At 52.9% G+C, this 13,743-nt stretch overlaps 1 protein-coding gene across 1 annotated transcript in view; it reads right to left on the bottom strand.

Moving 5' to 3' along the window:
* The window catches only part of LOC140493437 (CD151 antigen-like), a 35,972-nt gene that overhangs the window by 10,245 nt on the left and 11,984 nt on the right, over positions 1 to 13,743 (bottom strand). Inside the window, exon 4 of the mRNA XM_072591874.1 lies at positions 7,396 to 7,470. Within this exon, the coding sequence (XP_072447975.1) occupies positions 7,396 to 7,470 (75 nt within the window). The remainder of the gene's footprint in view (positions 1 to 7,395; positions 7,471 to 13,743) is intronic.

Raw genomic sequence — 13,743 nt, 5'->3', positions numbered from 1 at the left:
AGGATACAGGCAGCTCCTCCGAGGGTGAGGACGGGCGCAAGAAGGGTCGCCTCCGGAGGAAGAGGCAGAGCGCCGTGGGGAGAAAGGAGGGCAACACCGCCCAAGAAGGAAAAGACGATCCCTCTGAGGGGATGGGTGAAGGCCTCCCCCGACCCGGTGAGAACCAAGGGGTACCCACCGGCCCACAGCTCCAGGGAACTGGGAGCAGCGTCCCAGTGACAGCCCTGATGTCAGATGGAGAACGGGGCGATGCGGACCCTGGGTCTGACACGATGACACCAGAGCGGGGAAATGACTCCAGCGTGGAGCCGGACAACTACCTCAGCCCTGGGAAGGTCCAGCAGTTTGCTGTCACCACGGGGATGCACGCAGCTACCCCACTGGAGCAAGACCAGAAGAAAATGGACACTGGTAACCCCGCAAACTGTTAAAATGGGGTTTAAAATTGCCAGCATAAATGTGCGTAGCATTAAAGCGGCTACGCGATGTGTTTCAACGCTGGCCTTCCTGGCCAACGTCAAAGCCGATGTCCTGTTTCTGCAGGAGTGCGGGATACCGCACCTCAGCAGTTACAGGAGATGGTCGAGCTTGTGGGCCCACGGGCCGTCAGTGTGGTCGGGGGGCAACGATAGCCGCGCCTCCGGCCTGGGTATCCTGTTGCGGGGAGGCAACTTCACCATCTCCGAGGTTAAGGAGGTGGTGGGCGGGCGCCTCCTCGTCGTGGACGTCAAATACAGAAACGCTCCCGTGAGACTAATCAACGTGTACGCCCCAGTGGGTAAGAGTGAACGGTTGGCCGTCCTGCAACAGCTTCCACTGCTGCTGGCTACGTCCAGGCCGGTCATTCTGGCCGGAGACTTCAACTGCATCATTGATGCTGATGGACGATCCGGCGGGGGGGACAGTAAACCGGACGCTACGTCCAGGGCCCTGATGGAAACGGTCAAAGACGCCAAGCTGCACGACGTCTTCAGCGCCCCTGCAGACGGAGCGCAGCGTAGATACACCTGGTCACGGGCAGACGGGTCTATCCGCTCAAGGATAGATTACCTGTTTGTGTCCCGAACGCTCTCGGTCAGATCCACCGACGTCAAGCCGGTGTTCTTCTCTGACCACTGCCTCCTGCTGGCCGACTGTCACCTACAGGACGAACAGCGGGCGGGCAAGGGAACGTGGAAACTGAACACTAAGCTGTTGACCCCGGGAAACATCGAAGAGCTCAAGAGGGATTACGCAGGTTGGAGAACCGTGAAGCCCCTCTTTGAGTCTCCAGCGGACTGGTGGGAAACGGTAAAAGGGAACATCAAGAGGTTCTTTATCCTCAAAGGTGTCCAGGAGGCGAGAGAGAGGCGGGGAAAACTGTCCCAGCTCCAGGAAAGTATGCAGAACCTGCTCCTGCTGCAGACGATGGGGGTGGATGTCACGGAGGACCTCAAGGAGGTGAAGGGCCAGCAAGCCTCGCTCTTTGCCTCGGAGGCCTCCAGGATAATCTTCCGGTCCAGGGTCCGCTCGGTGGAGCAGGACGAGACGTGCTCACGTTTCTTCTTCCAGAAGGTGCACAAAGAGAGCTCCGTGCTCAGCAGCCTGAAGAAAGAAGATGGCTCGGTAACGTCATCTCAGGCTGACGTCATGAGGATCAGCAAATCCTTCTACGCCAGCCTGTATGACTCGAAGCCGACCGACAGCGCGGCCTCCCAGTCGTTCCTGTCCTCTATCACGGAGGTCCTAGATGACGGAACACGAGAGAGGCTGGACCAGCCGCTATCTCTGGATGAACTGACCAAGGCCCTCGAGTCCTTCGAAAAGAATAAAACTCCCGGAAGCGACGGCTTACCGGTCGAGGTTTATTCCGCTCTTTGGGACTTGATCGGCCAGGACCTGCTGGAGGTGTATGTCAGTATGCTCCGGGCAGGTACCATGAGTGAATCCATGAGGAAAGGCATCATCACCCTCGTCTACAAGCGGAAGGGGGAGAGGGAGGAAATTAGAAATTGGAGACCGATCTCACTGTTAAATGCAGACTACAAAATCCTGTCAAAGGTCATCGCCAACCGGGTCAGGTCTGCTCTGGGATCGGTGATCCACCCGGACCAAACCTGTGCTGTACCGGGCAGGAAGATCTCTGAGAGTCTCGCACTCCTCAGGGATACGATCGCCTACGTGCAGGACAGGGGGGTGGACACCTGCCTCATCAGCCTGGACCAGGAGAAAGCCTTTGACAGGATATCGCATACATATATGAGGGATGTCCTCTCCAAAATGGGCTTTGGGGAGGGAATCGGAAATTGGATCAGACTGCTCTACACCAACATTGTCAGTGCAGTCTCAATCAATGGGTGGGAATCAGATAGCTTCCCTGTAAGATCTGGAGTCAGGCAGGGATGCCCCCTCTCACCCGCCTTGTTTGTGTGTTGCATAGAGCCATTTGCCGAATCCATCAGGAAGGATGCGAGCCTGAGAGGGGTGACTATTCCTGGCAGCGGGGGCCTGCAGGTTAAGGCCTCCCTGTACATGGATGACGTCGCTGTTTTCTGCTCGGATCCGCTGTCCGTGCACAGACTCGTGTGCATCTGCGACCAGTTCGAACGGGCCTCGGGGGCCAAGGTAAACCGAGGCAAGAGCGAGGCCATGCTCTTCGGGAACTGGGCCGACCAATCCTCTATCCCCTTCACCGTCAGGACTGACCACCTGAAGGTGCTGGGTATTTGGTTCGGGGGGGCTGGGGCGTGCGCCAAGACCTGGGAGGAGCGGATCAGGAAGATGAGACAGAAACTAGGCAGATGGGGGCAACGGTCGCTCTCCATCGCGGGAAAAAACCTGGTCATCAGGTGTGAGGTACTCTCAGTATTGCTATATGTGGCACAGGTCTGGCCTATCCCCAGGACCTGTGCCGCCGCAGTCACCCGGGCCATCTTCCAATTCATTTGGAGATCAAAGATGGACCGGGTCCGAAGAGACTCTATGTACAAAGACCGGTGCAATGGGGGAAAAAACACGCCCAATGCCACCCTCACCCTGATGGCCACCTTTGTGTGTTGCTGCATCAAGCTGTGCGTGGATCCCCGGTACGCAAACACCAAGTGTCACTACGTACTGAGGTTCTACCTGTCCCCGGTGTTGCGAAGGATGGGCCTGGCCTCGCTGCCGCGGAACGCTCCGAGTAGTTGGACCGTTCCGTATCACCTGTCCTTCGTGGAGAAATTTATGAGGAAAAACACCTTTGACCACAAGTCCATCAGGAAGTGGTCAGCACGTAGCGTCCTTGAGACCCTTCGGGAAAAGGAGAGGGCGGATCCTGTCGAGCGGTTCCCTGAGCAGACTGTCAAAGCCATTTGGCAGAATGCCTCATCGCCAGAACTTTCCAACAAGCACCAAGACGTGGCTTGGCTGGTGGTGAGAAGGGCTCTGCCTGTGAGATCCTTTATGCACGCCCGGACTCTCTGCCGCACCGCACGCTGCCCTCGAAGTGGCTGCGGGGGGGACGAGACTGTCACACACCTCCTTCTGGAATGTGCCTATGCAGAGGAAGTCTGGAGAGGAATGCAGTGGTGCTTGTCGAGGTTCGTCCCGAGCAGCGCCGTGACGCGGGACTCCGTGCTCTACGGCCTGTTCCCCGGGACTCACACCGAGACGAACATTAACTGCGCCTGGAGGATCATCAACTCGGTGAAGGACGCTCTCTGGGCGGTCCGAAACCTGTTGATCTTCCAGCTGAAGGAGTTGACCCCGACCGAGTGTTGCAGACTGGCACATTCCAAGGTCCAAGACTACGTGTTGAGGGACGCGCTGAAGCTTGGGGCAGCTGCCGCCAAGGCGCGGTGGGGAAAGACCACTGTGTAAGATCGGCCTGCCGAAAGAAGAACAGGGGGCCCATACAGACGTTTTTTTGGGCTCTGCTGATGCCTCAGCCAAATATATGTATATATACAAGATTGAAAAAATGCACAGGATTGTAAAGGACAAGAATAAAGTCGAATCTGTGTTTGTAAATATGGACATATGTATGGCATGATCCAATGTACAGACCATCAAATCATTTATGAATAAAGTATATTTTTGAAATAAAAAAAAAAGTCAGTGTGGGACACAGAGCTGCAGTTCCTGACTTGGACACTGGGTGTCAGTGTGGGACACAGAGCTGCAGCTCCTGACTCGGACACTGGGTGTCAGTGTGGGACACAGAGCTGCAGTTCCTGACTCGGACACTGGGTGTCAGTGTGGGACACAGAGCTGCAGCTCCTGACTCGGACACTGGGTGTCAGTGTGGGACACAGAGCTGCAGTTCCTGACTCGGACACTGGGTGTCAGTGTGGGACACAGAGCTGCAGCTCCTGACTCGGACACTGGGTGTCAGTGTGGGACACAGAGCTGCAATTCCAGGCTCTGACACTGGGTGTCAGTGTGAGACAAAGAGCTGCAGTTCCTGACTCGGACACTGGGTGTCAGTGTGGGACACAGAGCTGCAGTTCCTGACTCGGACACTGGGTGTCAGTGTGGGACACAGAGCTGCAGTTCCTGACTCTGACACTGGGTGTCAGTGTGGGACACAGAGCTGCAGTTCCTGACTCTGACACTGGGTGTCAGTGTGGGACACAGAGCTGCAGCTCCTGACTCGGACACTGGGTGTCAGTGTGGGACACAGCTGCAGTTCCTGACTCGGACACTGGGTGTCAGTGTGGGACACAGAGCTGCAGTTCCTGACTCGGACACTGGGTGTCAGTGTGGGACACAGAGCTGCAGCTCCTGACTCTGACACTGGGTGTCAGTGTGGGACACAGCTGCAGTTCTTGACTCGGACACTGGGTGTCAGTGTGGGACACAGAGCTGCAGTTCCTGACTCGGACACTGGGTGGAGCAGTGTTTGTGAACTCTGTTCCATTTTTATAAACATTGTTTTGGCTTTGGCCTCCAGATTTTTGTCATTGAGGAGAAAGTGCAAGAGTAACTGGATGGCAATCTGCAGAATTCACCCACTGGGTGCCAAGTGCTTAGTGAGCAGGGGACAGGAATTAATGGATTGAGATAACTTTGATCTCCCAGTGAAATGTGAACTCAGTTTTACTCAGAGGGTGTGCTGCTGAATTCTCCACAAAGAATTCTCCCCCTCATTGAATGACTATCGACAGGTTCTCAGGAGCACTGTAATGAGATCAAAAGGACAGCGGAAATCTAAAAATGGGCAGAAGAAATACAAGAAATAGGTTAGCAAAGACAATGTCCTCTCAATGCATTTGCAGAACCCAGAAGCACAAAGTGTGAGACACAGAGTATTGGTATTTCGTGTCCAAACAGCAAGTCATCACATAAAGACAGATAGTACAGCTCCAATCCTAAACAAGAACTTGGTGTCTGTCTTCATTTGGGTAAACAGTCAGTATTATGGGAAAGGAGGAGGCAGGAAACTTAAAGCACATAAATGGAACGACATTGGCAATTAATAAACTTCAAATTAGAAGAATCAAAACCGTTCACCCACAATGTTGTCAGGGAAGGAATTCCAGGATTTTGACGCAGGGACAGTGAAGGAATGGTTTAGTCAGGATAGTGAGTGACTTGGAGGGGAACCTGCAAGGGGTGGGTGTTCCCATGTATCTGCTGTCCTTGTTCTTCTCGATGGGAGTGATCATGGGTCTGGAAGGTGCTGTCTGAGGATCTTTGGTGAATTCCTGCAGCACATCCTGTAGACAGTAACACTGCTGCAACTAAACATTGGTGCTTGTTGGAGTGGGTGTTCACGGATGTGGTGTCTATTAAGAGGTGGCTTTGTCCCTGGGTGGCGTCAAACTTCTTGAGTGTTGTTGGAGCTGCCCCCATCCAGGGAAGTGGGAATATTCCATCACATTCCTGACTTGTGCCTTGTCGATGATGGACAGGCTCTGGGGAGTCAGGAGGTGAGTTACTCACTGCAGCATTCCCAGCCTCTGACCCATTCACTGAATTTATGTGGCTAATCTAGTTGAGTTTCTGGTCAGTGGTCGACCCCAGGATGTTGACAGTGATGACTGACATCCAACAGCTACAACCACCTTCCTATCTCTCAGGTATGACTCTAACCCCCGGAGTGTGCGCCCCCTAATACCCATTGATTCCAGTTTTGCTCGGGCTCCTTGATGCCACACCCGGGCGAACCCAGCCTTGATCTCAAGGGCTGTCACTCTCACCTCACCCTCTGGAATTCAGCTCTTTTGTCCACGTTTGAACTAAGGCTGTAATGAGGTCAGGAGCTGAGTGGCCCTAGCGGAACCCAAACCAGGCCATCACTGAGCAGATGCTGCGTGATAGCACTGTTGATGACACCGCACAACACCTCTGGGTCAGTCTGTCCTGCCAGTGAGACAGGACATATCCAGGGATGGTGAAAGTGGTGTCTGGGACATTTTCTCGAAGGTATGATTCCATGAGTATGACAAGGTCAGGCTGTTGCTTGACTAGTCTGTGGGACAGCTTTCCCAATTTGGGCACTAGCCTCCAGATGTTAGTGAAGAGGATTGTGCAAGGTTTACAAAGCTCTTTCTGCTGTTGCTGCGTCCGGTGCCCAGGTCAATGCCAGGTGGGATCATTCTGTCTTGACATTCTCAGGAGCAGCTCATGTGAAGAGCTACATTTCGGTAGGAACGGGGATGTGAGCATAGAAACTAAAGAGTGGTTTTGAGGGAGGAGAGGGACCTGGAGATTCCCATCCGTTAGATGGCAGCGGGATCGGATCTGGAAGACTTCTTGGAAACAGATACATGGGAGAACTGGCTTTTCCAAGGAGAGGATAGGAAGCTGCTGGAAGATTTCCACTCCAGTTAGCAGGTTGAGAGGCAGAGAGGCTGCAGGAGAGGTGGATCCAGACTGGGAAAAGGGGGAAGAGGGTAGTAGTACACTCCACTCCTGGGAGCTGGGAGATCGGAGTCGGTTGCACTAGTGTCAAGTCACCTCATCACCTGATGAAGGAGCGACTCTCCGAAAGCTAGTGCTTCCAATTAAACCTGTTGGACTATAACCTGGTGCTGTGTGATTTTTAACTTTGTCCACCCCAGTCCAACACCGGCATCTCTGAATCAGCCCAGGTGGAGTAGGGAGCAGTGAACAGGTACTGGAAACAGTGACACCCTCTGTATAGATTACTCAGTCAGGCATCAATCATACAGCTCCCTGACCGACAGCTACAACAAATCAACCACACACCTTACCGGGGGGTGGGGGGGGGGGAAATCAATCAATCAGCCCTTTCCGAGTCACACCCATCTAGTCACCATCAAACCGGCCCAGCTGAAGTCTGGGCGATAAGTTATCCGAGGACTCAAATCTCTGCCTCGGGAGACCAGCAACTCCCTCCCTCAGACCCCAGTCAGCCCCACCCTGAGGGGCTTCCCAATGTGGGGTGGGGTCTCCCAGAGTGCAGCTTACCTGTTGGTAGTAAACGTAGGCCAGAATTCCCGCCAGGATCTCCAGAACAAAGATAAAGAGCAGCAAGCAAAAATACTGGGGGGAGGAAGAGAGGGAAAACAACAACAGATTTTAGTTCAGCTCAAACACAGAGGCCCAGATCAACATCACACATCAGCCCGAGAGGGTGAGGGTGGACTGGGGGGAGAGGGGTGTGGGAGGAGAGAGAGAGAGAGAATGTGTCAGAGGGAGAAGGGGGGGCGGGGGGGGGGGAGGAATGTGTGTGAGAGAGGGAGAGAGTGAACCCTGAGATATAGGGACAGGGAAAGCCCCTCTGTGGGATTGGCCAGAAGCTGGGATTTCTGATCGGATATGGGCTGCAGGGATGTCTCACTGGAGCAAGGGAAGAGGCCGTGAATATATGAATGAAGAGAGAACAGTGTGAGAGTCGTTTGTCTAACAGCACGGAGTGAGTATTGTGGGGGACTGACTGAAGCTAAATCCCTCACCTGAGCAGGAGTAATTCCATTCTGTTTAAACAACTCTCTCTTGGAGAATACAGTGGGAGCAGGTTTACCACTGACTGGCTGTTAGAGGGTTAATATTGGCGACTTGGGGAGGGGCGAGGGGGAACCAGTTTCTCATTCCCCCTCCTCAGGGATTGTCCAGAACCTTCTTCCAGCACATGCTCAACCAACTTCAATGTCCTGGGACAGCCCACTGTTTAAAATTCTCGATTGTAGCTTCACCAGGTGACAGAGACACTACAGCGAGAACAACAGGCAGCTGTAACCACAGTAACATACCATCTCGGGGGTTCCTCAAAACACACAGAGGTAGAAAGAGTAAGGGACTGTAACACACTCACACCATCCGGGGGGAGACAGAGAGAAACATAGACAGCAAGATTAATGCAGCGACAGAGAGAGATAGAGAAAAACAAGGGGATTAAGAGAACTTCAGAGACAGAGTGAGTGAGTCAGGGAGAGATATAGAGAGAGAGAGATAGAGGATAGAGACAGAAAGATAGAGACATAGAGAGAGACAAACAGAGGGATGGAGACAGAGAGAGATATACACACATAACAGAGAAATACTATGCAAGAGAGATTGAGAGGGACAAAGACAAAGATGAATCCTGTCCCAGATTCACATCACCTCGCCATGACAACGCTTTGTAAACTGCAGACTGCACACAGACGTACACACCCAAAAAAAAACCCAAACAAAACTCGCATTCCACAGAGCTGAGTCACTGTTACAGTCTACTGTAACAGACACAGGGCCTGAGCACGATCCCAGTCTCCTGTAACAGACACAGGGCCTGAGCACGATCCCAGTCTCCTAGAACAGACACAGGGCCTGAGCACGATCCCAGTCTCCTATAACAGACACAGGGCCTGAGCACGATCCCAGTCTACTGTAACAGACACAGGGCCTGAGCACGATCCCAGTCTCCTGTAACAGACACAGGCCCTGAGCACAATCCCAGTCTCCTAGAACAGACACAGGGCCTGAGCACGATCCCAGTCTACTGTAACAGACACAGGCCCTCAACACAATCCCAGACTTCTGTAACAGACACAGGCCCTGAGCACAATCCCAGTCTACTGTAACAGACACAGGGCCTGAGCACGATCCCAGTCTCCTGTAACAGACACAGGGCCTGAGCACGATCCCAGTCTACTGTAACAGACACAGGGCCTGAGCACGGTCCCAGTCTCCTGTAACAGACACAGGGCCTGAGCACGATCCCAGTCTCCTATAACAGACACAGGGCCTGAGCACGATCCCAGTCTACTGTAACAGACACAGGCCCTCAACACAATCCCAGAATTCTGTAACAGACACAGGCCCTGAGCACAATCCCAGTCTACTGTAACAGACACAGGCCCTGAGCACAATCCCAGTCTCCTAGAACAGACACAGGGCCTGAGCACGATCCCAGTCTACTGTAACAGACACAGGCCCTCAACACAATCCCAGACTTCTGTAACAGACACAGGCCCTGAGCACAATCCCAGTCTACTGTAACAGACACAGGGCCTGAGCACGATCCCAGTCTCCTGTAACAGACACAGGGCCTGAGCACGATCCCAGTCTCCTGTAACAGACACAGGGCCTGAGCACGATCCCAGTCTCCTGTAACAGACACAGGGCCTGAGCACGATCCCAGTCTCCTATAACAGACACAGGGCCTGAGCACGATCCCAGTCTACTGTAACAGACACAGGGCCTGAGCACGATCCCAGTCTCCTGTAACAGACACAGGCCTGAGCACAATCCCAGTCTCCTAGAACAGACACAGGGCCTGAGCACGATCCCAGTCTACTGTAACAGACACAGGCCCTCAACACAATCCCAGACTTCTGTAACAGACACAGGCCCTGAGCACAATCCCAGTCTCCTGTAACAGACACAGGCCCTGAGCACAATCCCAGTCTCCTGTAACAGACACAGGCCCTGAGCACAATCCCAGTCTCTTGAGCTCTTTGTGGTAGATCTGTTTTATTTTGTGTTTATTTGATTTTAGTAAATCAGTTGCAAATTTTTTCCGTAGGCATAGTGATTTCTCTTAAAGCAGTTATTGCGGCCTAGGGTTTAATGAGTTATTTCTCATGTATATTTTTGGTTTTTAGGGCCAAGCTTAGAATATCTGAAGCATTTTTTAAGTCTTAGGGAAATGCCCATCGCTTATAGAGGTTTTGTTGTCTTACTTTGAGTTTTGAGCTATCTGATGAATTCTGAAGAAGGTGGCTACACCGGCCAATGGTTCTGAGAAGGGAAGGGCATAGTGAAACTAGCCTACCTTAGAGTGAAGGGTTAGTACCAGGCCAGTAATGTTGGGATAAAACCCTGAAGAGGTGACGCAAAGCTCAGAGGAAGCTGCCCACAATCTCAATCTATGAACTGAAGTCATGAATAACTTAATGTACTGCAGTGACTTGGAGACAGCAAGGACTGCATCTGCTGGAAGTCAGAGTCAATAGATGTGAAGCTGGAAAAGCACAGCATTTATTGCTCCTGATGCGGTCTCCTCTATATCAGGGAAACCGAATGCAGACTCGGGGACTGGTTCGCAGAGCATCTGTGCTCTGCATGCATCAACCAACCTGACTTTCCAGTTGCCATCCATTTTAAGTGCCCCTCCCACTCCCCAGTGACATGTCCATCTTTGGCCTCCTCCAGTGGCAGATTGAGGCCATACATAAAATGGAGGAATAACACCTGATATTTCAACTGGGGAGCTTACAGCACAATGGCGTCAATATTGATTTCACCAGCTTCAAAGTTTCTCCACCCCCAGCCTTATCCCATGTCCAGCACCACCCTCCCCCTCACCTCCCTGACCTGACATTACCTGTCTATATTCCGACTCACCTAAACACTCCACCCCTCCCACTGACCAATCACAATAGCCCCCCCCTACCTGCATTACCAGCCCACCCCTCTCCCTCTATCTAGTTCTGGGCTCCCTCCCCCTCCCCCGTCCAGATGAAGGGTATCAGTCCAAAGTGCTGACCCCCTCTGACCCTCGGATGACGTCTGGCCTGCTGTATTATTCCAGCCTCCCACTGACGTAGCCCACTGCAGTGTTGGGGACAGGGGGAGTGTCCTGTGGGAGTGCTGCTTGTGGGGATTATCCAAAGGTGAGCTTGTGGGTACTTTCCAGAAGCTGCTGCTTTTCCCTTCCATTGATAAAGGAGCGTTTTAGGAGTGACGGGATTATATTTTTACCATGAACCTGTCCTCCAAGTGACATAGTTTGGTTTATCCTATTTTACCTTCACTTCCTTTGTGAATAAACTTCTGATTTCATCTCAGAATAAAATCTGACGCATCGTGCACTGAACTTCCAACGGGAGACCGGTTCGTTTCAACAAAAACACAACACAATCTGATCCATCCAGCCAGTTTCCTATCTGAGATTGGATCTGTTCGTTCAGCCAGGACCAGACCAACAAACTGCAGGGGGCGGGGGGGTGCACTTCCTGTCACTGGGAATCCTGCAGTCTCCTACTTTCTCCCTGCACTGTCAGTGTGAGATGTCTCAGCCTGCCTCCTCAGACCGAGCTGGTTGGGAAACGCTGGGAGCTGGTAGGGGAAGGGGGAGCTACCACTGAGCAGGGAGAGATAACCGCACAGTCAGTAACATCCCATGTGGGGTCAGGCTGCTGTACAAACAGGTTACAGTCAGGCAGACAGCAAACACTCTGACCATTTCTGTCACCTCGTCCCCAGGTTAATGGTTCATAAGTGCATTGTAGTCAGTACAAAACTACCAAGTACTCATGGTGGTCAAAAAACCATGGACTGTCATCAATAAATTACAATGTACTGTAACTGCAGAGAAACCACAGTGTACAATAACTAATATATTTACATGAGACTCTACAGTGTCCTGTAACAGAGAACCTGGTGGGCAGCAACAAAATGTTTTCTGAGATGACAGTATATAACGAAGAAAATACCATCTACTGTAACCAAGGCTATTGTACCACAGCAGAAACTACAATCTACTGTAACCAAGAAACTAGTGTACACCAACTGAGACTCCAATTACAGCATACAGTAAACATGAAACTACAATATACTGTAGTTGAGAGTGTGGTGCTGGGAAAGCACGGCAGGTCAGGTAGCATCTGAGGAGCAGGAGAATCCATGTTTCAGGCATAAGCCCTTCCTCAGGAATTCCTGACGCCAGCCCTCACTGTCTGCTACAATATACCGTTGCCATAGTAACCATGACCCTCCAGCGTACAGTATTTGACAATCGGCAGGTTGTGTCAATTGAAAATCTGCAGGTAATTGTGAATCGATGGGGTGCGGTGACTGAGAAAATAAGATTTCTCGGGAGATGAGAGTTTACAGTAATTGAGAAATGATGTTTTCAGTGATTGATATTACAGGTACTGTACAATTCCCTGGAGTATAAGGAACTATGGGAAGTGGGAGGAAGTGGGTTAACTGTCGCTAATCCAACAGACAGTGAGTAAAGCAGGAGTCATTAATATCCGGCCTCCACCCAGTAACGGGGCACCAGTAGTAGGCTGTTTCACTGACTCAGTCAATCTGCAGCTCAGTGTGCAGTAATTCTCTCGTTAGTAACACTGTGTACCCACCAATAATTCCCAGCAATACGCCGACGTGTGTTCAAATCCAGCCCCTCATCTCCACAGTTTGTGACCCCCCCCCATTAAAAACAAACTGGTCAGAGTCTACCGGTTTACCTGTCCGACAGTGCTGTACTGTCCCCTTTATGGAAGGAGGGGGTACCCACAGGCAACATGACAGCAGGCTGCCATGAGGGGGGTGGGGGTTTACACAGAGTGAACACTGAGAGGATGTATCTGTTACAGGGGAAATCGAGAAACTGGGTGGGGGACAGTTTCACAACAACAACTTTCCCATAAATGTCAGACAAGGAGGAATGACCTCTCAAGGAACCTTAATCTTCGGATCTGTGTCCCACAGTGGGGGGGTTGACCGAGGGGAGGGGGAGGGAGGAGGCTGACCGAGGGGGAGGGGGAAGAGGCTGACCGAGGAGGAGGGGGAAGAGGCTGACCGAGGGGGAGGGGGAGGGGGAGAGGCTGACCGAGGGGAGGGAGGAGGCTGACCGAGGGGGAGGGGGAGAGGCTGACCGAGGGGGAGGGGGAGGGGGAAGAGGCTGACCGAGGGGGAGGGGGAGAGGCTGACCGAGGGGGAGGGGGAAGAGGCTGACCGAGGGGGAGGGGGAAGAGGCTGACCGAGGGGGAGGGGGAAGAGGCTGACCGAGGGGGAGGGGGAAGAGGCTGACCGAGGGAGAGGGGGAGAGGCTGACCGAGGGGGAGGGGGAGAGGCTGACCGAGGGGGAGGGGGAGAGGCTGACCGAGGGGGAGGGGGAGAGTCTGATCGAGGGGGGGGTGGGAGAGAGGCTGACTGAGGGGGAGGGGGAGAGGGAGAGGCTGACCAAGGGGGAGGGGGAGAGGGAGAGGCTGACCAAGGGGAGGGAGGAGGCTGACCGAGGGGGAGGGGGAGAGGCTGACCGAGGGGGAGGGGGAGGTGGAGAGGCTGACCGAGGGGGAGGGGGAGGTGGAGAGGCTGACCGAGGTGGGTGTTCTGATCAATGGGGTGTCAAGGGCTCAGGGACCTTGTTGGACAGTGGGATTGAAAGCACTTCAGAATGGAATGGGGGAGTCGCAATGAGAGGCTGAATCACATCTTCCTGCTGCTAGTTTGTCTGATTTTATGATAAAATGGCCCCAAAGGATCACCTGACCAGGAAGGTTAGTCAGTGAACAAACAGCATTTCAAATTAGGACAGACCTGTTAGCACAAAGCAGTGAACTCTCTCACACAGACACACACACACACACACACACACACACA

Source organism: Chiloscyllium punctatum, chromosome 22 (assembly GCF_047496795.1).
Source record: "Chiloscyllium punctatum isolate Juve2018m chromosome 22, sChiPun1.3, whole genome shotgun sequence".
Lineage (NCBI taxonomy): Eukaryota > Metazoa > Chordata > Chondrichthyes > Orectolobiformes > Hemiscylliidae > Chiloscyllium > Chiloscyllium punctatum.
Note: the sequence above shows the minus strand (reverse complement) of the source record. Positions and strands in the feature narration are given on the sequence as shown.